Genomic DNA, 22,574 nt, shown 5'->3' on the forward strand with positions numbered 1-22,574 from the left:
CCTCCTATAACACTGCTAGTGCTGCAGGGATTAGTGTCCTCCTCCTGTACCACTGCTAGTGCTGCAGGGATTGGTGTCCTCCTCCTGTACCACTGCTACAGTGCTGCAGGGATTAGTGTCCTCCTCCTGTACCACTGCTACAGTGCTGCAGGGATTAGTGTCCTCCTCCTGTAACACTGCTACAGTGCTGCAGGGATTAGTGTCCTCCTCCTGTAACACTGCTACAGTGCTGCAGGGATTAGTGTCCTCCTCCTGTAACACTGCTACAGTGCTGCAGGGATTAGTGTCCTCCTCCTGTAACACTTCTGCAGTGTTGCATCTTAGTGCCAAGGCCTTTATGACCTCAGTCATGTGGGCTGTGCTGTGACCCTCCATGAATGCAGGTTGGCCCCACTGTTTTAATCTCTTTTCTTCTACTTACACTTAAACTCATGCTGAAAAACAACACTACGACTCAGACAGGTATAGATACACACACACACACACACACACACACACACACACGCAGAGGCTCACCACAGATAGACCCCACAGCCACGATGAAGCCAGCCCAGCTGTACCCGCGTCTAAAGAAGGCGTCGGACAGCGCCGAGTTCGGGTCGAGCGTGTGCCACGGAACAATCAATGTCAGCACCGTGGAAACCAGGATGTACGCGGTGGCAGCCAGGCCTAGTGAGATGGCTGTTGCTATGGGCACGGCCTTCTGAGGGTCCTCGGCCTCCTCGCTGGAAGCTGCGATCACGTCAAACCCTACAAAGGCGTAGAAACAGGTGGCCGTTCCTGCCATTACCCCAGACAGCCCATAGGGGGCGAACCCGCCTTCCTGAGCGCTCCAATTGGCCGGGTTGGCCAGCATGAAGCCGAAGACCAGGATGAAGGTGATGACCAACATGCTGATGGTGGAGAAGATGTGGTTGAGCCACGAAGACACACGTACGCCAAATGAGATGAAGACGGAGGCCACCAGGAGGATCCCCGCTGCAAGGAGGTCTGGGTAATGAGCCAGGAAGGGCACGTCCCAGCGCATCACATAGCTCTCCGTGAAGTTCTGGATGCGGTGGTTGAAGATGGAGTCCAGGTAGCCGCTCCACGCCCGGGCCACCGCAGCCCCACCAATCATATACTCCAGAATGACGTTCCAGCCAATCAGAAAGGCCCAGATCTCGCCCACAGAAACGTACGTGAACATGTAGGCGGAGCCTGTCTTGGGGACGCGCGCACCAAACTCAGCATAGCAGAGGGCAGCCATGAGAGAGGCCACGCCCGCGATGAGGAACGAGAGCACCACGGCCGGCCCAGCCGTATCTTTGGCGACAGTTCCCGTGAGAACGTAGAGGCCCGAGCCGACCATTCCGCCGACCCCGAGCATTGCCAGGTCCAACGTGGAGAGACAGCGCTTCAGGGACGTTGCCATGACGTCATCCTCTAACGTCTTCAGCCTGTTCACCTTCTGACAGAACCTCACAGCTGGGGAGCAGGCAGAGACACACAACGCCATGGCGACGGAGAGGGGGCGTGGCAGGCGGAAGTCAGTTCAGATGAGGTAACAAGGAATGGGTCAGAATGTCAACTAGTCCATCTTTCTGACAGCTACACACGTCCCACAAATCTGACAAAGACAGGAGACAATTAGAGAGATTGTGTGTGTGAAAGAATGAGAGAGAGAGACAGGAAATAGATAAAATCACTTAACTGGTAAAAAACTGTCAACAAGGTATCAGAGTGACGACCCTCCCCTCACAGTATTAATCTGGGAAGTTACTGACGCATTTGGGCCCTTACAGCCAGACTGTTCAACAGTCTCTTTCTCCATGCCAGCAAACTCAGCTCCCCGAGACCGACAACAAATACTGAACAAATGCTGAATAAATACTGTATTCCAACAATATGGTGTTCTTAAATGATTGCACTGGCTGGTACGTGCACTGGTCAGTGTTGCCCTACAGGTTTTCTGTAGCTCATATTTGTTTACACTTATGTTCTTCGTTTGTGTTACACCATGATCCTGGATTAACGTTATTTCCTTTCACGCTATACCTGCGCTATACCTGTATATATCTAAAATGACAATACAACTTGACTCCACACACTCAGTATCTGAATCAGCTCCGTTTCTGCGGGTTAGATGAAGTTAAACGAGTCACATTTGACTGATCTTGCTTTCAAACAGCGTTATTCTGTTATTCTAGATCCACGGCTCGTATTCTCTCTACCACACGTTAAATCCGCCCCATAGTCACAGCGTCCGGCTCGGCTGCGGGTGATTGATTAGGCTGCGGGTGATTGATTAGGCCCCGGTAAACCTGCGTCCGTTACTGGGGCGCCACCAGTGGCACCACGCGGCGCTCCTGCACGGATGCTCCAGCGCGCGCTCCCGGGCCTGATAGGTGACGTTTCCTAGCGGATGACCGGCGGCTTAACGCGGCTGCGTTACGTAATATTTTCTCCATCTGAACCCATTTCCTTAAACCCCCGGTGCTCCGTTCACATGCGATGCTACGCACTTAAATATTGTGCTGCTCGCGTTACAATATCGTCTGTTGAACGGCAAAACTAATAATTTAACACAACATCGAGCGAAGCAAAAGCGTCAGTTATTTAACACACCGACGCAGCTCAAATAACCCACGTAAATGTAACAGCTTTCGCCGTCGTTTCACGGCTTCCCTGCAGCCGGTGGTTTGCGTTGCTCGTGCTGAAGACAAGGCGCAGGTGCGAAACTCCGCGGCGCTTCCACGTTAATCCGGATGCAAAGAACATGCAGTGGCGCGTTACGCATATGAGCCACAGAGTAACGGTGCTGCCGGTTACCTTCGCAGAGACCGCGGCTTTATCCGGGACCGGAGCGTTTGGTGAGCGCGAGATCACCGGGATAACCGCAGCGCTTACGGGCGAGGGCGCGTGCAGACGGAAAGGCCTTTGTAGTTCTTAAAGGGACAGCGCGTGCGAACGGCGTTCCGGTTCAGAATCTGACGGTAGCTGTCATTCATACACACGTCCGCGTACACAGTAAAGTACTTGTTTGATCTACAGTAGGAGTAAAAACATCATTTAGAAAAATGGCAAATGGTGTATATATAAGTGGCAAATGAAATGTTACTTAACTTAAGGATTCAGCCCCTTTTCTCATAGGAAGCCACCCGGGTGCTTGTTCAGTTTCAAGACTTGACTACGGCAACCCACAACTTGCCATCAGACCTCTACAACACATTTTTTTATTATTGAGGTGAAGATTCATGATAAGATCAGGCTTAGAACTGTCATATATACCGTACCGCCATAGCTTGAAAATTCACAAAAAGAAACACGTTCGCGTTTGTGTGTATTTTTTATTCTAGATATAATTATATTTTCCTGTAGAAGACACTGTGGACCTCAGTGAGATTCTTAGTGATTAAATAAATGATTCAGGATTAAAAGAACATAAATGAGTGACGTGGTGTTATGTCTCACCCTGCTACTGGAGCTCATGTTATCAATGAGGCCCTTACAGGAACAGCACAGTGAATATGCACTGCACATACACAATTCATAAACTAACTACATAAAGTTGGCCAGCTTCAGTTCACTGTATCACACACCACAGATGCTCAGTCAGATCCTTCCACGCTGTGTGATGGCTGGTGAATGTGCTGCCACTCTGTTATCCTCCCAGAGCTCTGGCATGGTGTCACAGTAATGCTGCTACAGCTACAGACATGGAATCAGACCGGTGAGCAGAGAAAGTTTTAGACAGACGTTTTGTTCATATTTACTGTAGGTGCAAATAATTCTGGAGAGCTCTGGTATTTTGTGGTGTGATTTTAATCTGTGTCCTTAAGTACTTTGGTTCTTAATAATTACGTTACCAGTATTACTGATACTGTAATTATTACTTTATTTTATTTTGTAGTTTGTAGATAGGTAAGTATTGTGGTAGATAAAATCTAAAAACATGGAGGTGTGTGTGGTCTTTAAAATGCTCAGATGTGCATTTAGTTGAAATGTGTTCTAACTTCAAGGTTCAGCCGCTTAGACTGAAAATCAGTAACTATGTGCTTATATATACAGTCCTCTTAAATGAAACTGTGGTTTATCAATGAATTCATTTCCTGATGTCTTTCTCCTTAGTTGTGCCTGATAAATGACTGATTTGGAATGTTTTCATATTCATGTTTGTTGTACTACCAAATACATAATCAGTGATTTCATTCTTCTTAACTCTTTTAATCTTATAGAGTTCAGACATGGTCCCACTCATGATGGTGGGGAAACTATATCTCATCTGCCACTTGATTTTTCATCTGGTAACACTTACATTGAAGATGCATATTTTCTCCAGATTAGAGGCCCATTATGAATTATTTTCCATTCCCGGTTGTCTTGGTTATGTTTATCAGTAATACTATTTGTTGCTGCATTTCATTAGTTGAATTTGGATTTACTAGTTCCCTCATTTCTTATCCCATGTTTCATGTTTTCTAATTTGATTTATGATTTGTTATAATCAAATGTTGCCGCTAGAGGGCACTATAACACAACTTGATATTGAGAAAGCCGCAGCCATTTAAAATAATTACCAAAGGCGGCTAGGACAGAAATCCCAGTCACACCAACTATTCCCATCTATTTACATAACATTCTCACACACTGGTGCATTTAGTGATTATAGCCGTTCGTGACAAAAAGAAAAACGAAGGAGGATAGAAAAAAAATCTAAGTTTTATTTTATGAACAATGACCACTGGCTAAAGAAACGCAACAATTCGGAATTATTTTTTCTTTTTCAAGAGACCGCATGTCTTAAATTGTGTTTTATGAACATTTAACTATTTGAACTATCATTGGTGTTACTGAGTTACTGTAGCAACTCGTCGAAATCCTCAGGGTTTAGTACGGACTGTATTTTAAACTCTGTCCATCTCAGCCGCTTTCCTAGAGACAGACAAGTTGATGCAGTAATAGGTTAGCTGGTGTAAGTAGACGCGGTTCAGGGGCGCTCCTGAGGAGACTCTGGTAACCAGTCTGTTCTGCAGTGAGACACTTTCACTTCGCTGGTTCACTACTGTGGATTTTCTCCGTTCCAGCTTGTTTCCAAACGCCTGTTTCTGCACGTTCTGGAGAAAACGCCACCGCTAGGCTATTTAAACCTTTACAGCCAAACTATGTCTTAAATATTTTTATCAAAACCTTTGAGTAGGCTAGATTTCTGTATTAAACCGAAAATTATGTAATAAAGATGAACTGAAAGATTAAATATTTATTGTTCATTCTTAAATAATACTTTAAATAATCAAATCCTTAAATATGCAAAGCAACTTCAAAGTAATTTGTGGAAATTATACACAAAGCTGTATAAATAACTCACAGGGATAAAGGTTATTCATATGACCAGGACATGCCTAAGTTTGAATCCATTAGCAGTCCGGCAACATGTGACGCTGCAGCGCAGAGCGGTTTCCTATTGGTGGAGGAGTGGGGCTTTAATGGGGGATTTCTAATCCAGCACTGTGCCTGCAGGGATTTTGTAGTTCCGCAAATACTTTCACTTCACTCCACTTTCTGGGAATTGAGTTACACGCGGCCTTCCAGTTCCTGTCTCCTTCATTTGGATTGTTCCTGCTTGCATGCTAGAGTAGCTCACAGAGGAATACTACATCACAGGCCAGGTCACGATGTTCCGGACAGCATAGCTCACACAAGCCATGTCCACCTCCTGGCTACAAATCCATGCAGGCTGTAACACAGCTCTATACTTGGAGGTTGTTCATGTATTTCTGATGATAGTAAGATGACATTGTAGGCTCCTTTTGTGCAGAAATCAGGGTGATTACTAAGTTCATTTATTCTTGCAACATGGTGTTATTGCACAGTGATCTCAGGTAAAGGACTTACTATAGAGGGTAATGGAAGAATCCCATAAACAGGAAAACTGATTGTAGGTATGTCAATAATTGATATTAAATGTGATGGGAAAACAACCATTCCAGCAGCACAACAAGGCCACAGTAGGTTTGAGAACCTGTTATTGTTTCCAACTGGCCCGAGATTTCCAATGATTCCTGACTGAAGGTACATGTGATATAATAAGTTTATTTAATGTAAATTGATGTAAATCATATAAATTATTAGTGGCAAGACAACAGGCTCCCTTGTGTCCTTATGAGTTGCTTTAAGACTGTGTGAAAGAGATTTATGCTGCTAGATATTACGTTGAAGGATCACAAGTTAGGAGAACAAGTTAGAAAAAGAGGTCACATTGGCATGCTGTCCTCTGCTGGGACTGACTGCCTAAAATATAAGATGTGAGAAGCTGAAAAGTGAACTTACCTAGAAACTGCTGTGTCACAATGAAAGTAAAATTCTTATTGGACGATTTGCATGCGACACCTCAGTCAGAGAGAGACAAAGCAGAGTTTAGAGGCGGTTAGCTGGGACAAAGTTGACTCTACATGTTAGTCCTCTATACGCCTAAACTTTCTTTAACTCTGACCAAAATGAATTTGGGTTTGATTTTTACCTGTGCAGTTGTTGTTTCTGTCAAGGCAGAATGTAAGTACATATATATACTTCAGAACTCTGTGGTGAAGTACACTGTGGACTGTGATTGTTGTATGTCTCATGTACTGTGACGTTTTGTATAATCATAAGTAATTTTGCTTAAAAAGATAAATCATTTTAACTACATTAATTATATATGAAACATTATAAAGGAATAGTGATATCATGCTAACTGGAACTGTCACTTACAAACTGCTCATTGTTTTCACTTGTTAAAGTGATCTTATGGAGTGACAAACCTGAGGTCACCAAACAGATCCGCCGCGTGTTTGATGTGTGCAGTAACATGGCCTTCCTCCTCCTCTTCCTCAGATGTGCACAGGGATTTGCACATGACTCTCTGTTCTGATACGGACAAAGAGGTCATATATGGACTCGACAAGGAGGAAAAGTACCACGCTGACTTCAGCCAGGGGAAAGGGGTGATGACACTGCCGGAGTTCGCAGATCCTTTCTCATATGTAGAAGGAACCTATCAGCGGAGTGTTGCTAATGCGGCAATTTGCAAACAAAACTTGGATGTTTGCATAAAAAGTTACAAAAATCCTGCTGAACCAATGAGTAAGACATTACAGTGCAACACACATTTGCTCGACAGGCACACATTTATTTACAAGAATATGACAGAGGGACTATTGATATGATGATTATGTGACTATGTCGCGGTGAGCAGTGAGGAGGCGGAAGCGTGTGCGGAGAGGAGCGAGATTTATTGAGGGCAAATCCAGAATCAGAGTCGGTATAACGGTCCAGGCTCACAGAGCCGACACGGAGATTACGGGGATACATTACAAAACAAAAACATACGAAGGGGGAAGCAGGCTAGGATAACATAAAGGAAGGCTTTAAAACACAGACCAGCTTTCATACATCCACCCAACACAATGAACCGCAAAAATACGGAATCAGGGTTTAAATGCATGAACTTAACAAGGTAGAAACGAGGGGCAGGTGTGAGCATTCAAACGAGGGCGGAGAAAACAAAACTACGGCATGGAGCTAAAATACACAAGACAGGGAAGACACGGATCTGGGCGGGACTGACCGGGACAGACTATGTATTGTGACAGTTGTGGCGAGAAGTAAATGTATAGATTATTAAAACAACGTTGTTTTTTTTAAAGCTTTGTTTTGTAATTTTTTTTAATGTGGTCAAAGCTCTTTATTACATTCAGCCAACTTCTTATCTAGTACGGTCAGTACATCTTTGAAAATCATATTTAAAAATATTGTTTATCTGCATTACATAAGAAATTCTAAAAGTAAAATAACAATGTTCACAGTCATTCAACTACAGGTTTGCTTTGTAGAGAAATATACTATGATGATATTTGGCCTTTTATGAGTTGCCAAACATATTCAGCATAATGAATACATATAGAATTATGAATCACATACATTAGTAATGATTTAGCATTTTGATGTATATGGATGTTATGATTAGTATTTTAGTATAAATTCAACATTTAAGTTCTAGGATTCTATAATAAAATCTAAACATTGCATGAGGAATTATACCTGAATTACTCTGTCCACAGACCAACCACAGAGCTCTATTTACTCCAAGGACGACGTGCAGCTGGACACTAAGAATACCCTCATCTGTTACATCACTGGGTTCTACCCACCACACGTTGGAGTGTCCTGGACCAAGAACAATGTAAACGTGACAGATGAAGCCACTCTTAGCAGATATTACCCTGTGAATGATGGAAACTTCATCATATTCTCCACACTGAGCTTCACCCCCAAGCAGGGGGACATCTACACCTGCTCCGTGCAGCACAGTGCCCTGGAGATACCACTGACTAAAACATGGGGTGAGACACTACAATGGGTTCAGTAACGAAAGCTGCTTATTGTTAGACAAAATACCATGGAACTCTTTCAATAAAAGTTAACTATGAAATATGAATATTATTTAAAGAATATTCACAAGACTATAATGAATATTAAATGAAACATATTCAAGTTACTATTATGAATATCCCAATGCATAACCTGTATGAATTAGGAGAATGTACAGGCTGTTATTTATTTTTGTGTGTTTTATACAGATGTCAAGGTTGACGAGCCCAGTGTGGGTCCCTCTGTGTTCTGTGGGGTGGGTCTGGCTGCAGGACTGCTGGGAGTGGCTACTGGAACCTTCTTCCTCATCAAAGGAAACCAGTGCAAATAAGAGTCTCAGTGTAAAACTGAGATTTTTGTTGTGTGTCCTCAATTGTAATTATTTCTATTTTATCATTTTGTCATAATTTTTGTTTTTAACTTTCTATACCTTATAGAATAAATATTGTTATATGGGGCCTAATTTAATCAATACTTCTTTTAAAATAAACACCAATTGTTTGGGAAAAGCCTATTGTAATTAATTCAAATTGAAAGGTGACCATATTTGCATTACAGATAAAAATACAAAATGTAAAATAAAAAACAAAAGTAATGAGATTTCATTTTGTAATATTATTCTGCTTAGAATCTTAGCAAAGGTTGGCTTTAAAAATAAACATGGCTAAATAATGAAATAATGCTGTATGTTTCAGAATTAAACTGTATGTATTAGCTGTTTGGCATGAATACAATGATATCAATAGTAAACAAATTAATGTTCTGTTATTCTAGTTTCTGCTGTCTCTGCATTAAAGATGATGTACATATTAAATGTAATTATGAGTGAGAGAGATATAACTGCATTCTATATATTCTATATGAGTCTTAAGAAAAGATATAACATTACTGATAGTAACCTTAATCATTCACAACCTTTCATGCAGGCTGAGTCATATAATGCTGGAATTGCAGGTATTCAAGGTTCACTGTCAGAATACATGTCAAGTGTAACATTTTTCATGTCCAGAATACACATTTTCATACACTAGCTTGTAGAAAAGTAAGGCACCAGTAGCATAAATATATCTTAGAAAAAATCCTGAAAAAAGCATGCTCTTATTTTTAAAGTTCAACCTCATAACAGAAGCATATATAATTATATATAAGCATATACATAATTATATAACACACAAATAAAAGCAATTCAAGGTGCCTTAAAAGGTAAAGCATTAAAACAAAAATATAAAGCTATCTCTGTGAAAAAATAATTCTGTTAGGTAACATAATGCAGATAGGTCTCAATTTTAAAAAATAACATAAAATAAATATAATATCAGAGTATTTCTAGTGTTGTCTATCAATTCGTTCCATCTACAAACCAACACAGACACTAAATGTTGCTTCTCTACACTTAGTGTTCACCTTAGACATGATTAACTAATCAGGTCCTAGTGGTCTAACCCTGTTTGGATTATACTGGATTATATTGCTTGTCATACTGGAAGCCAGTATGAGGATTTAAGCATCAGGGTGATGTGTTCTATCTTTTTGCTTTTGGAACTGTAGAAGTTGCATTTTTAATCAGTTGAACATGTTTCAGTTTCAGTTCAGTTCTTTTAGGACTCACAGTGAAATGGTTGAAAGTGGTCTTGGTCTTGTTTTTACAAGACATTTCTAATTTCTAATTTTTATATATTTTTGAGACAAGTGTAGCAGTTATGGCCTGTATTATATACCTGTTGTATGAAAATCTCATTAATGCACTTTAACATAAAAATGGATCACTCTATACACGTGCCTGGCGGTGCGTGCGCGCACACACACACACACACACACACACAGACACACACACAATCAAACAAGTATAAGACCACAAAAATGTAAGTATGAATCAGGGACATTTATGTTACTAAAAAACACAGATATATTAAAACACTTCTATTACTTTAACACCTAACTTTTGTAATCACTAGCATGGTGAAATGCATTGATAACACTACCTAGCAACAACCGATGAGGTAGTTTTGCTGATTCCTATTGGTCCGCTGGTTGAAACATCTTTTTGACCTGGAACTTTCTGTCTTAAACTCTCTCAGTTGTTGGAAAGTGGATGTAAGTGACACAAAATGTTCTTCAATTTGCAGCTGTTGCTTGTAATCACTGCGGTGTTAGGAACGGGTATGTTTGCATGTACAATGATTTTTTAATCCAATTTGAATGGAAATAAATATATGGATATTAAATATTAGGAAGAATATGTTTTTAATTTTTAATTAAACATTAGAGGATCAAAAGTCTTTATTCATGTACTCATATGTTAATGTAGTCATGTCTAAATTCCTGAGTGGCCCAGTGTTAGTTTAAGCATTTATTGTAAATGAATGTAAATGAATGTAAATTCATGAAAACTATCAAAGACTAGATGACTTCTGCACTTAACAGCACATTGTTATTTATTTGGTTGTGTTCCACTTCCATTAACTATTTGTCCCCCTTTTCTTTATTCTCTTGGCAGATGGATATTATCATTACGCGATAGCAGAATGCCTCAGTAGTTCGTCAGCTCTCACAGATGTGGTATTCATTGATACGTATTATTTTAATAAAGACCCAGTATTACGGTTCAACAGCACTGTGGGGGAGTTTGTAGGGTTTACTGAACTCGGAGTGTACAACGCGGAAAGATGGAACAAAGGGCCTGAAGTGCAGCAGGCGAGAGCTCAGCTGGAGGGATACTGCAAAAACAATCTAAGAATTGACTACTCTGCTGTTCTGGATAAAGCAGGTACGCCTACACTGATGAAAGAAACTGTGAAAACATCACAGCTGATGACTAAAACAGTGTGACACAACGCCTATTTAGATGCAGATGTTTACAGTTTTAATGGGTGTCAGAGGTCGTTATTTAGATGTTTTATGATGTCGTTATTCAGTCCTGAGGATGCTTTAAAACGTGTGACACACACATTAGTCATTCTGTTCAATATCTTCATTATATTCAGAGACATTTTCCACACAGTAGATCGTTAAAGCACATGGACACACAGACTTTACAGCAAACCTCAACGTTGTAAAGACTCAACAAATTCCTGATCGGCCATACCTACATTATTGTTTTGCTAGACTTCAGAGTCTAGCTCTGAATACAGGGACCAGGTTTAGATGTGCGTTCAGGTATTTAATTATACAATATCATAATATTACCTTTTAATGCTTTTTTTTAAACTAAAGGCAAAGGCAAAGCTTCTGATAATGAAGTAACGTACAATCAATAGCCAATACTTTACTACACGAAGTATTTTAATATGGAACACAGTCAAATACTTCCAAACATGATGCTGTAACAGTTTGTGATTATTAAGACATATCGAAGTAAAACTGAAGCAAAAGCTTAAACAAAAAGCTTAGAGTATCACCAGGACAATTAAACACAGATATTCGTATAGGGAAGTATTCTGAAACTGTACACAGCCATTTAAAAACCGCTGTAACGTAAGAAGCAAAGCAGGATGAGGGGACGAGTTACGCTAAACAAACACATACATTTATTCACACAGAAAGCTAGCATAACATCAAACACCAACAACAGAACCATAGGGGTTTATATACACATGTAAATGACAAGCGATTACAAACAGGTGTGACACATGGGGGGCGTGGCCACACACACACACACACACACACACACACACACGGGGAGATACTTGGGAGGAGGAGCCGTACCGTGACAACAGCCATATAGTCTTCATTTTTATCTTCCTAATAGGTATCAATTAGTATGATTTACATTTTCATAAATGTTATTCATTGTTATTTATTGATATAATATTGATTTTAAGAACGCAATAACAATATCTCTGGTAACTGCAGTAAAGCCAAAGGTCCAGCTGAAGTCAGAACTGCAGTCTGATGGCAGTCGTCCAGCCTTGCTGATGTGCAGCGCGTACGACTTCTACCCTCCGGTCATCAAGATTTCCTGGCTGAGAGATGGTCAGAAGGTGACCTCTGCTGTGACGTCGACCGAGGAGATGCCTGAGGGAGATTGGTTCTACCAGATCCACTCCCAACTGGACTACATACCCAAATCTGGGGAGAAGATCTCCTGTGTGGTGGAGCACGCCAGCTTCCAGCAACCCATGGTGTATGACTGGGGTGAGACTAAAACATTTCAGATTATTACGGCTCTTTTGTAAAAATTCACCCTTTTCCTGACGTTCTGAATATTAACTCTTTGTCTATAATAACACTGCTTATTCCCCACAGACCCGTCCCTTCCTGAGTCTGAGAGGAACAAGGTTGCTATTGGAGCTTCAGGGTTGGTGTTGGGGATCGTCCTATCAGCTGCTGGATTCATCTACTACAAGAAGAAATCCACAGGTCAGAGGAACTGGGAGAGACACTTACTGATAATGATTCTTATGAAGTATCTGCATATTAATTTAAATGATCATACAATTATTTATATTAATATTATTATGACAATTTCCTTTGACAGGGCGAATCTTGGTGCCAAGTTAAATGTGAGTAAATGTTTAATAACCATAAACCTGTAACCTTTTTGTTTGTAATTCACAACTTGGTTTTTGATCATATTTAAAGACAGTCTACTTCTGTTGAAAAGCTGACCATTACCTCTCACACACTGAAATTCTTGCAGGAACTTGTGTTAATACGGAGAAGTCACCTTTGACCTCAAGGATCAAAGAAGCGGAGTCTATGTCACACCTTTTTTTGTATTTGTTCTCTCTTCATTAAACTTATTTTAAATAGATGATTTATCTAAAAAAATGCAATTTTTTACATGAGCATTTGCAGGATAGTTTTTTTTTTGGGTATAAGACATATGAAAAGAATAATGTGAGTCCTGTTAGAGATCTGAACAGAAATAATCCTGTGTGTTAACTCATTCTACTATAGATACTGATTGCTTAGACATATACAGCCCTACTACAGGTTTATAAAAGATAGATCATAATCAAATCTTCAATTTTAAGTGCATTTTAAATGCATTAACTCAAAGAAAAAATGGTTACTGCTACCAAAAAATGACAAGAGTTAAATGTTGTGCTGAGATGGATAAATCTGTCCTGTCTGTAGTGTTCTCTGCAGTCCTCTTTAGTTCTGATTTTAGAGCACATGCACCTCCTCTTTCTCAGTTAATTTAATGGTTTTCACTATAATTACATACTAACATATTGTTGTAAGTTTTTTTGTTAGTAGCTTGATAAGTGTATAATATTTTGTAGTGGAATTGCCTGATGATCAATGTCAGTGTTTTATTGCTCTAAATAAACTTTCCTTTCTTTGAAAAACAACCATGTTTTAAGTCTCTCAGTGAAGTCAAATTGCTGAATCTGATGACATTAGTTGTCAGAAGGAAGTGCTTTACCACACTAAAGGGTAGGATCATCATTACATATTAACTTTCCCCAGACACTGATGATGTAGCAGTGATCGTGCCCTGTTATTGGCTGCTTTATGATAATGGTTTAGTAACAATAAAGACTTATTCAGCCTGTTTACCTTATAGTTTTAAGTCCATTTGGCATGCAAAACCTACGACAATGGAACATCAAAATGAAATGATTTGAGAGTTCTCTGATAAACACACCAGAAATAATTTATTTTGGTATGTAAGTTCAGCTAAACCAAGCTGTCTGTTTTATCCTCCAGCACAGTAAAAGACGTGCTAGGCACAGTCAGGTTCTTGGTATGTAAACTCCAGTTACCTGGAGTACCTTCCTTATAGTTTGATGGCTCTATCTGACCAAACGATAACAATGCCTTTAATATTCCTTTATTACACACGGCTATAAAAGAAATAAGAAAAACGAAGTGAGAAATCAGTTTGTTTTTGATGTCAGCAGAGTTTATACTCTGTTCCCTTTGTCTAACATTTGGCAAATATACACTGACTTGGTTGCGGTTGTTTGTACCACAGGCTTTCCTTTAAAAGCAGCCTCTGAACTCTGCAAGGTAATGTTCTCGTTGTTCTTTCAGTGTTTCCCTCCAGGGTTGTGCTTTGCTTGCCGCTACAGTGATTGAGGACTTCGTTCGATCCTTCGCTGCCGAGTCCCTGCTATGAGTGTTTACTAACAGCATGTTTGCATTTGCCTTTTTAAAGATTTCGCTCCTTTATGCTCGATGCTGTACATTATTTTATAAAAACATCGCTTCTGTCTACTCGCATCTCTCTCCCTCCCTGCTGCTGTAACAAAATAAAGAAATATAAATGAAGCAAAAAATATAAAAAGTGTGGTTTGATATTAGCAGTCAGTTCTCTATTCTCTTATTCTAAACAAGCAAATGGCCTACAACACTGTACCAGTAATCATGCAACATCTACATATGTATAAAACCACATTAAAAACACACACAAACATTATTAAAAATATTTAAGTGATTACATTTGTTTACATATGTGTAATATGACATATATTTTTAACAGTAACTTCAGTCAATAATGCATTTGATTTCATATGGTTTTCGTGTCATGTGTTTAGGTACGCCATAGAGATTTTTTGCCTTAGAGGCTCATTATGCAACAGAATCCCTGCTCTGCCATTGGCGGAGATGTGGAGACGTGATACTGAAATGTCTCCTGCATAAAATGCCAGCATCAGGGGGATTGTATGTAGGCTACACCCATCCACCCAGTTCCTGTGATTTTGTAGTGGAAGTTTAAACTGTAAACAAGTTTCCGTTATTATGAACCAATCTATGATCATAAGATACTCCAAAGAGGTAATATCTTTTTGTGCCTAAGGGTTTCACAAAAGGTTTTTGATCTAAAAATATAAAAATATTTAAATGGTTAAATACTAAACAAATTTAGAAATGGACTCTAGTTCCTTATTCCTCAAGATTTCCCCCACCTTGACACCTCAATGTCTGTTTGATATAGTCTGTCATCATCAACAATGTTTTCAATTTCCTACATCATTTAACATGAATTTTTGTTTTTATTCTCTTTTTCTTTTAACATAATGGAATTGTTGTTGTTACATGCAGACTGTATATAACCTGACAGAGCCATGCAGGTTAGGCTTTAGGTGTAAGTGTGACGCTGCTGGCCCGAGTGCCGCAGGGCGCGGGGCAGGACGCACAGACAGTAAACATGACTCTACACTTAACATTAAAGAAAGAACACAAACACATTAACGTGACTACACAAACTAATGTTACGGCTACAGAGCTCAGAATTAACACACATGTAGTGACAACGACCAACAGGGAGCACACACTGACAGGGGTTTAAATAGACAGACAGACATTCATCATTAAACCCTGTGCCTGTGTGTGCAATCCCGGGGGTCATGGTCACAAACAGTACACATGTGACTCGTGGGGGGAGGAGCCTTTCGTGACAGTAACAGCATGGTGGTTTGAAATTAGTATAGATAAAATACCTCAGGTTTTAAGTAGACTACTACTCATTAATATAATACAAGTTACATAATTCCAAATTCAGTGTTTTGGCTGTAAAATCAGCATAGTTCTTCACACAGCTATGCAATTTCAAATGCAAGGTCAGAAGGAAGTTGTCATACATAAAACAGGTCACATGATTCTTAGCTCATCCCTTATTGGTGAAAGTGATGCTCTGACAACCATCCCTTTGTCACAACCATCCATGGTCTCCGCTGTGGGTAAATACAGCAAAACTAATAGACGCTTAGACGCTGCTCTGTGTCCTGTCTCATGTTCCTTTGTGTCACCTGTGAGATGGTAGTAAGCACAAGAGGTGGTTTCCAGGGTGGGTGGTGTCTGTACAGAGTGAGCTCTCTGCATCCTTCTGGAGCAGGACAGGTCCTGGATGCAGGAGATCTGGTGGGCCTCCTCTCCTCTGCACACGGACCTGCCAGTCTCAGTGTTGGACACCCACCTTTTGGACTGTAGGTGTGTCATCAGCAAATTTTAGCAACTTGATGGTTGGATTGTGTTATAAATCCTTCCCCACCCACCTGTCCTCAGTGTTCCACCTCCCCTGAGTACTGACGTCTGTCACTCATTCCCTGATCGTTAACAGCAGTGCTTATATTCCACCCCTTACTGTTGCATAGTCTTGTACTAGATAATGAACTAGTGAATGCTCATCCCTCTCAGATGTGTTTTGTTCATTTTTTGTTTGTTTGTTTTTGCCAATGTATCATTTTGATAAAACTCATGCACAAGTATCTGCTATCTGCTGTTGCATGGATACTGCCAGTCAGCATGGAGCTGATGATGGCTCCCTGAACATCAGAACACTTTACAAGTCCCAATCTCACACCATCTAGGTGGAGTCTATTCTTCATAGAGTTCCAGTATAGCAGCTCTTGGCTGGTGGCTGAACCTCTACGCCGATACACCATGCTTTGTGGCGTTGTGCTCAGTCTGTGCCTGTCAGGTGCCCACATGGAGCTCTTGTCTCTCCTTCAGCATCCCTTCATCATTCATTGATCAATTGTCATTGATCTCCCGGTCTTCAATGGCGGAGCCGATCTCTATATCCTGTCTTTGCATCCCTCTTCTAGGCATCCTCACTGTTAAGAAGATGGCAGAAGAACTTTTTCATCAGACATTCTGCCATATGAGGCTACCTGAGGTGACATTATTCGATCAAAGTAGCTAATTCACATCACAGTGAACTAGTGAACAACTTGAGTAATTGAGGCTTAAGGTCTTGCTAAGGGTCCAACGGTGGCTTGAACCAGCAACTTTCTGATTACTAGTCAAGTACCTTAACCACTGAGTCACAAAGTAACTTTACAAATGTATGGGTCCAGATCCCTAATGAGTCCAGATCCATGGGAGGACTCAGGAGAGAACCCATCCTCCTCCTTGGGTAAAATAAACCAAGTGACAACAAAGAAGAGATCATTTGGCTCTTTGAGGTGAGCACCGTCTCATTCCTGGACTGCCACAGCAAAGGTTGGAGGGCGCTGTGACAGGTGGTGTATGGGGTTTGGCTGGGTACTAGCCAGGGCGTGACATTGAGCAGAAGATGGGCCAGTTCCATAAAATATTGTCACGGGTCATTTATGGGGTTCAGAAAGCTGCTTTTATACAAAAAGACAAAATAAAGTACAAAGTTATTTTTCACTGAAAACCCAGGCAGAATATATCAACACTGATTTAAGACAGCAACACCAAGCTCCAGGCCTCTAGTTTCTCTCTGTTCAAAATAAAGGTTCAAGATAATGTCTAGTTGACTAGTCTGTCCGTGTGAGGGTGTAACGATGAGCGGTGAGGAGGCGGAAGCGTGTGCAGAGAAGAGCGAGATTTATTGAGGGCAAATCCAGAATCAGAGTCGGTCTAACGGTCCAGGCTCATAGAGCCAACATGGAGCTTTTGAGAATACATGATTACACGAGACAAGGGCTAGGATACACGAGTAACCAAACACAAACAGCGGCTAGAACTAAACACACGGAAGCACACAGGGGAAGCAGGCTATAAGAGAGACTAGGAAACACGAAGGTACGGAGCACAAACTTAACAAACACAATGATTCAAATATCCAAACACATAAATGCAATGAAGTAAACACGCAATGAAGAGCCAACGCACAGGCATCAAGACAGGGTTTAAATACATGAACTTAAGGCTAGAAACGAGGGACAGGTGTGGAAAATACGGACTGGAACTAAGGTACACAAGACGGAAAACATGGATCATGGAAGTTGGGAGGGATTAATCATGACAGAGGGACATCAAGGTCTGTCATGTCGCCTGCGTCTGTGTGCGGTCACATTACTAATGATCAGAACTGCATATCTAGTATTTTGCTGAATAACATTTGGCATTATTTGGTGTTAGGCCTGCTAACATATGAGTGTCTGCTGTAAATGCTACTGCAAGGCTCCACATCAATCCTTCCCCCAGACACTAATGATGCATCAATTACTGCACTGCCGTTGTCTTACATGACAAACATGCTTTTGGTTCAATAGACACTTTTCTAAAACAGTCTGATTGTTTTGTAAAACACTGCCTAAGAGAACTTCTATTAAAGCAAAAGTTTACTATCAGTACAATCCCTCTAGGGTGTGTGTTGACATATGTAGATTAGCTAATATAATGCCACATGACTTTGGCACTCTCTGTCACCATGGTGACCATGGTGGAGCTCTCTGGGTCTTTCCAAACCGGATTTACCTGACAGTGCTCAGTTTACCACACAGCTTCTCTAATGATAGTCGTGTTTTTCCAACTCAGATCTTCCTCATTGTGTGTTGTTTCCTCTACCACTGTCCTACATCACAAACATGCTTCAGTCCAGTAGGAACTTTTCTGAAGACGTCTGATTCTGCTGTAGTTGTGGTTTCATTTGGTTTAGTTTGGTTTGTGCTAAAATTTCTCCAAAGGACTCTGTGTCTGTTTAGTGGCTATGATTTTCGCACAATCTAGTATTATGTAGCCTAGAAATATAAGATAACTTACCATCTTAGGTGCACAACATTTGTTTATGCAGCATTTTATGCAGGTTTAAAAACTGAATAAAAGCCATATAATTTCAGTATTCAAACTGCTAAATGTTGATTTAAGCTCATGAATTAGGTCTGCTGTATTATTACACAACAAAGTGCCATAACCCATGTTAAAGATGTCTTTTTGTTAGGCTACTGAAAGATAACTTTAAAAATCTGATCACTGATAACTTTTGTGCCAAGATATTGAATGTATGACCAAAATATCACTGCTTTGATTTGATAATAAATGTTACTAATAATTTACCCAAATAATTTCATTCACCAATAAAAGTGAAAACAACTTGTTTCAGTGTTTTCAGACTGCAAACCTTAAACATGATATATTTAGAGAAAAAAACATTTAACGTAATCTGTTTGGAACAGCGATCCCAAACCTGTATGGTTGTTTGTATGAATTTTTAAAATAATTTTTAGAGGAACGCTACTGTAAAGAGAGGAACCACTCCTTCAGTATTACAGTGTTACATACTGTTGGGTGATTCAAACTGATTGCCTGTAGTATTGCAGTGTTACTCTTACTGAAAAGGTGAAACTCACTTTATTAACTAGATCACCTTCAGGTCTGTACTGGTGTTTTGTGCCAGGGCTCTCCATACTGACTTTCCCCAGCAACTGATAATTCAAAACTATTCCTTCCCTCTGATTGGCTGACTTTGTGAAACTGGTTTAGGCTCAACAGGGACTTTTCCACAGCGGTCAGGCTGCTCTGTGGCTGTAGTTCATTTGGGTCACGCTAACATTTCAAAACTACAACAGCCCATGCTGTATGGGCTGATTGTCTGCTGAGGGTGACAACTTTCCAGACTGTTCAGGGAGCATTTTTTATTCCCTTATGATACATCAATGTCAAATTGTTTCAAATATATTTCTGTTGTAACACATCAATGATCTATAAATACATTTGTAATGCTACTTAATAAACAGTAATTAATGAATGCATAAAAATAATAATAATAATAATTATTATTATTTCAAACCAGTTTTACCTGACTTTGCCCAGTTTACCATATTTTATCTAATTTTTTTTTAAAGCTAATACCATAAGACTACAACAGGAGCATTTCAATCAACTGTGTACTGTTCTCAAATGTACTATCTGTAGTACTGCAGTGTTCTGCCCTTTCTAAAAAGGTGAGATTAAGATCACAAGAGAAAGATCATCTTTAATACCTGATTGATCTCATACAGCATTCATACTTCATCACTGTGCGCTCCATACTGACTTTCCCCGGAGACTGATGATGCAGCACTGTTGCTGCGCTCTCATTGGCTGATTTGTAAACATGGTTTAAACACAATAAGGACTTTTCCACAACAGTCTGGCTGCTCTGTGCTTTTGCTTTCATTGGTTCATTCTAACATTTAAAAAGCAGAACCAACATGGTGTCATGTTTTGCTTGGCTTGGAAGTTTATCTACTCTTGTCATCACAAACATTCAGAAGGTTTGAAGCTTCCAGTTTAGATGAAAGGCTGAAACAACATATCACAAAAATAAATGATGACATAAAAATACTCACAAAATCCACAATCACTTAGTTAACTGTAACCAAATGAGGCCTTAAATCATTTGTCCCAGGAGTAAGTTATACGATAAAAATTAATCGGTTTGTCTAAAGCTATATGATGTAATACAGGAACTACATTTGCATGAATTAATTTTAACAAAATTACATAAAACAAGTCCATAGTATAAATTGTGGATTAAATATTTACCTGTTTAGCATGGCGTATTGGGTTTTTAATTGCACTTAATTTTAATTTATATATATAGCTTGTAGTACTGCTATTTTATTAATATACCATCATGTGAAAAACAAAGTGCACCCTCTTTGAATTCTACAGTTTTACATACCAGGACATAAAAATCTGGTCCTTAGCAGGTCTTAAAATGAGGTAAATCCAACCTCAGACGAACAACACACAACAGATTCCACCATGTCATTATTTAACAAAAATAAAGCCAAAATGGAGAAGCCACATGTGAAAAGTTAAGTACACGCCATGAATCAGTAGCTTGTAGAACCACTTTTAGCAGCAGTAACTTTAAACATTTTCTGTATGACTTTCAGTCTCTCACATTGTTCTGGAGGAGTTTTGACACACTCTTCTTACAACGTTGCTTCAGGTCATTGAGGTTTGTGAGTATTAATTTAAGCTCAGCTCTCAACATCCCACCACAGCGTTCCAGTTGGGTTGAAGTCTGGACTTTGTCTGGGCCGCTGCAACATCAATTCTTTTCTTTTTCAGCCATTCTGTTGTAGATTTGCTGGTGTGTTTGGGCTCACTCAATTTCAGTCAAGCTTTTGCTGTAATAAATGGCCTTACACTGGACTCTGGAACACGCTGGTATACAGAGGAACTCATGATCGACTCAGTGAACGCATGTTGCCCAAATCGCCATTCCTCCACCACCGCGCTTGACAGTTGGTATGAGGTGTTTGTGCTGATATGCTGCAATCGGTTTTCATCAAACATGGCACAGTAAATTATGGCCAAACATCTCCACTTTGGTCTTGTCTTGTGTCCAGGGCTGTGTGCCAGTCTTGTGATTTATCCAGATGCACCTTAGCAAACCTAAGCCATGCTGCCATGTTCTTTTTAGAAAGAAGAGGCTTTCTCCTGGAAACCCTTCCAAACAAGCCATACTTGTACATTTTTTTATTGGACTTGAACGTTTGACATGCTGAGGCCTGTAGGGTCTGAGATGAGATGTAGATCTTGGGATTTTTCTTTGATCACTTTCTTGGAGTGGATTTGCTGGGACATCCACTCCTGGGAAGATTGGCAACTGTCCTGAATGTTTTCCACTTGTGAATATCTTTCTCATTGTAGAATGATGGACTTCAGATTATTTGGAAATGGCCTTATAACCCTTCCCAGCTTGATGGGCAGAAACAATTGCTTCTCTAACATTATTGCTGATGTCCTTCCTCCTTGGCTTGGTGTTTACACACACCTGAACCTTCCAGACCAACAAACTACCAAACCTCCTGCTTTTATAGAGGTGGTCACACTTGCTGGTGATCAGTTAATGAAGGACATTTGATTAGCTGCACCTGCCTGCTACTTATCCTCTTAACTCCTATAGAGCCAGTAAGGAAGTACTTAATATTCACAAGCTGCTTCCCCATTTTAGTTTAGCTTTTGTTAAATAAACATGGTGTAATTTGTCATGTGTTGTTCTTCATCTGAGGTTGTATTTACCTGATTTTAAGACCTGCTAAGGAGCAGTTGATTTTTTATGATGTCCTGATACATGTATCACCAGTATAGTCAACCATTAATGAGGTGCTTTTGAGACCCACCATTTTAGGAAAAACTCTGACCCTTTGTTTCTGGGTGAAAATGATTTTACTAACAAGAGGCCTAATATGAGGAGTTTCATTATTTCTCCAACGTGTGTGTGTGTGTGTGTGTGTGTGTGTGTGTGTGTGTGTGTATTTTCACACATGTGTGTTAACTGATGCAGTGTATAGCTGGCACAGTGTGTGTGACCACAGTGGTGGAGCTGTAGGGATTTTTCCAAACTGGTTTAACCTGACTGTGCCCAGTTTACCACACTGCACATCATATACCAGAACTTCCTGATTTAGTTTTCTCAGATTGTCAGAGTCAGTAAAGAAACTCTGCACCCAAGCATCTGATCAGCAGATCACTGAAATGCATATTAATTAGGATGTGATACAGCACTGTTTGTTCTGATGTAACAAGGCTTCACAAACTGAGGC

At 40.1% G+C, this 22,574-nt stretch overlaps 3 protein-coding genes across 4 annotated transcripts in view; 2 read left to right on the top strand and 1 right to left on the bottom strand.

The window, feature by feature from the left end:
- Nucleotides 1-3,094, bottom strand: part of slc7a4 (solute carrier family 7 member 4) — a 10,570-nt gene extending 7,476 nt beyond the window's left edge. The window contains exons 1-2 of one of the 2 annotated variants that reach the window (XM_035536020.2): nucleotides 2,812-3,094; nucleotides 517-1,609 (exon numbers count right to left, since the gene is read on the bottom strand). In XM_035536020.2, coding sequence (XP_035391913.1) covers nucleotides 517-1,498 — 982 coding nt within the window. In that variant the 5' untranslated portion in view covers nucleotides 1,499-1,609; nucleotides 2,812-3,094. The other variant, XM_035536021.2, reaches the window with a different exon arrangement.
- Nucleotides 3,095-6,373: 3,279 nt separating this feature from the next.
- LOC113568310 (RLA class II histocompatibility antigen, DP alpha-1 chain-like) lies at nucleotides 6,374-9,228 on the top strand. Its single transcript, XM_026996499.3, has 4 exons — nucleotides 6,374-6,531; nucleotides 6,853-7,101; nucleotides 8,079-8,360; nucleotides 8,598-9,228. Exons 1-4 carry the CDS (start codon nucleotides 6,432-6,434, stop codon nucleotides 8,717-8,719), a joined length of 753 nt encoding a protein of 250 aa, XP_026852300.3. The 5' UTR covers nucleotides 6,374-6,431; the 3' UTR covers nucleotides 8,720-9,228.
- A 1,190-nt stretch (nucleotides 9,229-10,418) lies between these two features.
- On the top strand, nucleotides 10,419-13,685 carry LOC113568313 (H-2 class II histocompatibility antigen, E-S beta chain-like). Its single transcript, XM_026996502.3, has 6 exons — nucleotides 10,419-10,548; nucleotides 10,886-11,155; nucleotides 12,241-12,522; nucleotides 12,634-12,747; nucleotides 12,866-12,890; nucleotides 13,028-13,685. The coding sequence occupies exons 1-5, from the start codon at nucleotides 10,497-10,499 to the stop codon at nucleotides 12,886-12,888; spliced, it is 741 nt and encodes a 246-aa protein (XP_026852303.3). The 5' UTR covers nucleotides 10,419-10,496; the 3' UTR covers nucleotides 12,889-12,890; nucleotides 13,028-13,685.
- Nucleotides 13,686-22,574: the final 8,889 nt, after the last annotated feature.

The sequence above is a fragment of the Electrophorus electricus genome, chromosome 20 (assembly GCF_041902795.1).
Source record: "Electrophorus electricus isolate QZ-2024a chromosome 20, ASM4190279v1, whole genome shotgun sequence".
NCBI lineage: Eukaryota > Metazoa > Chordata > Actinopteri > Gymnotiformes > Gymnotidae > Electrophorus > Electrophorus electricus.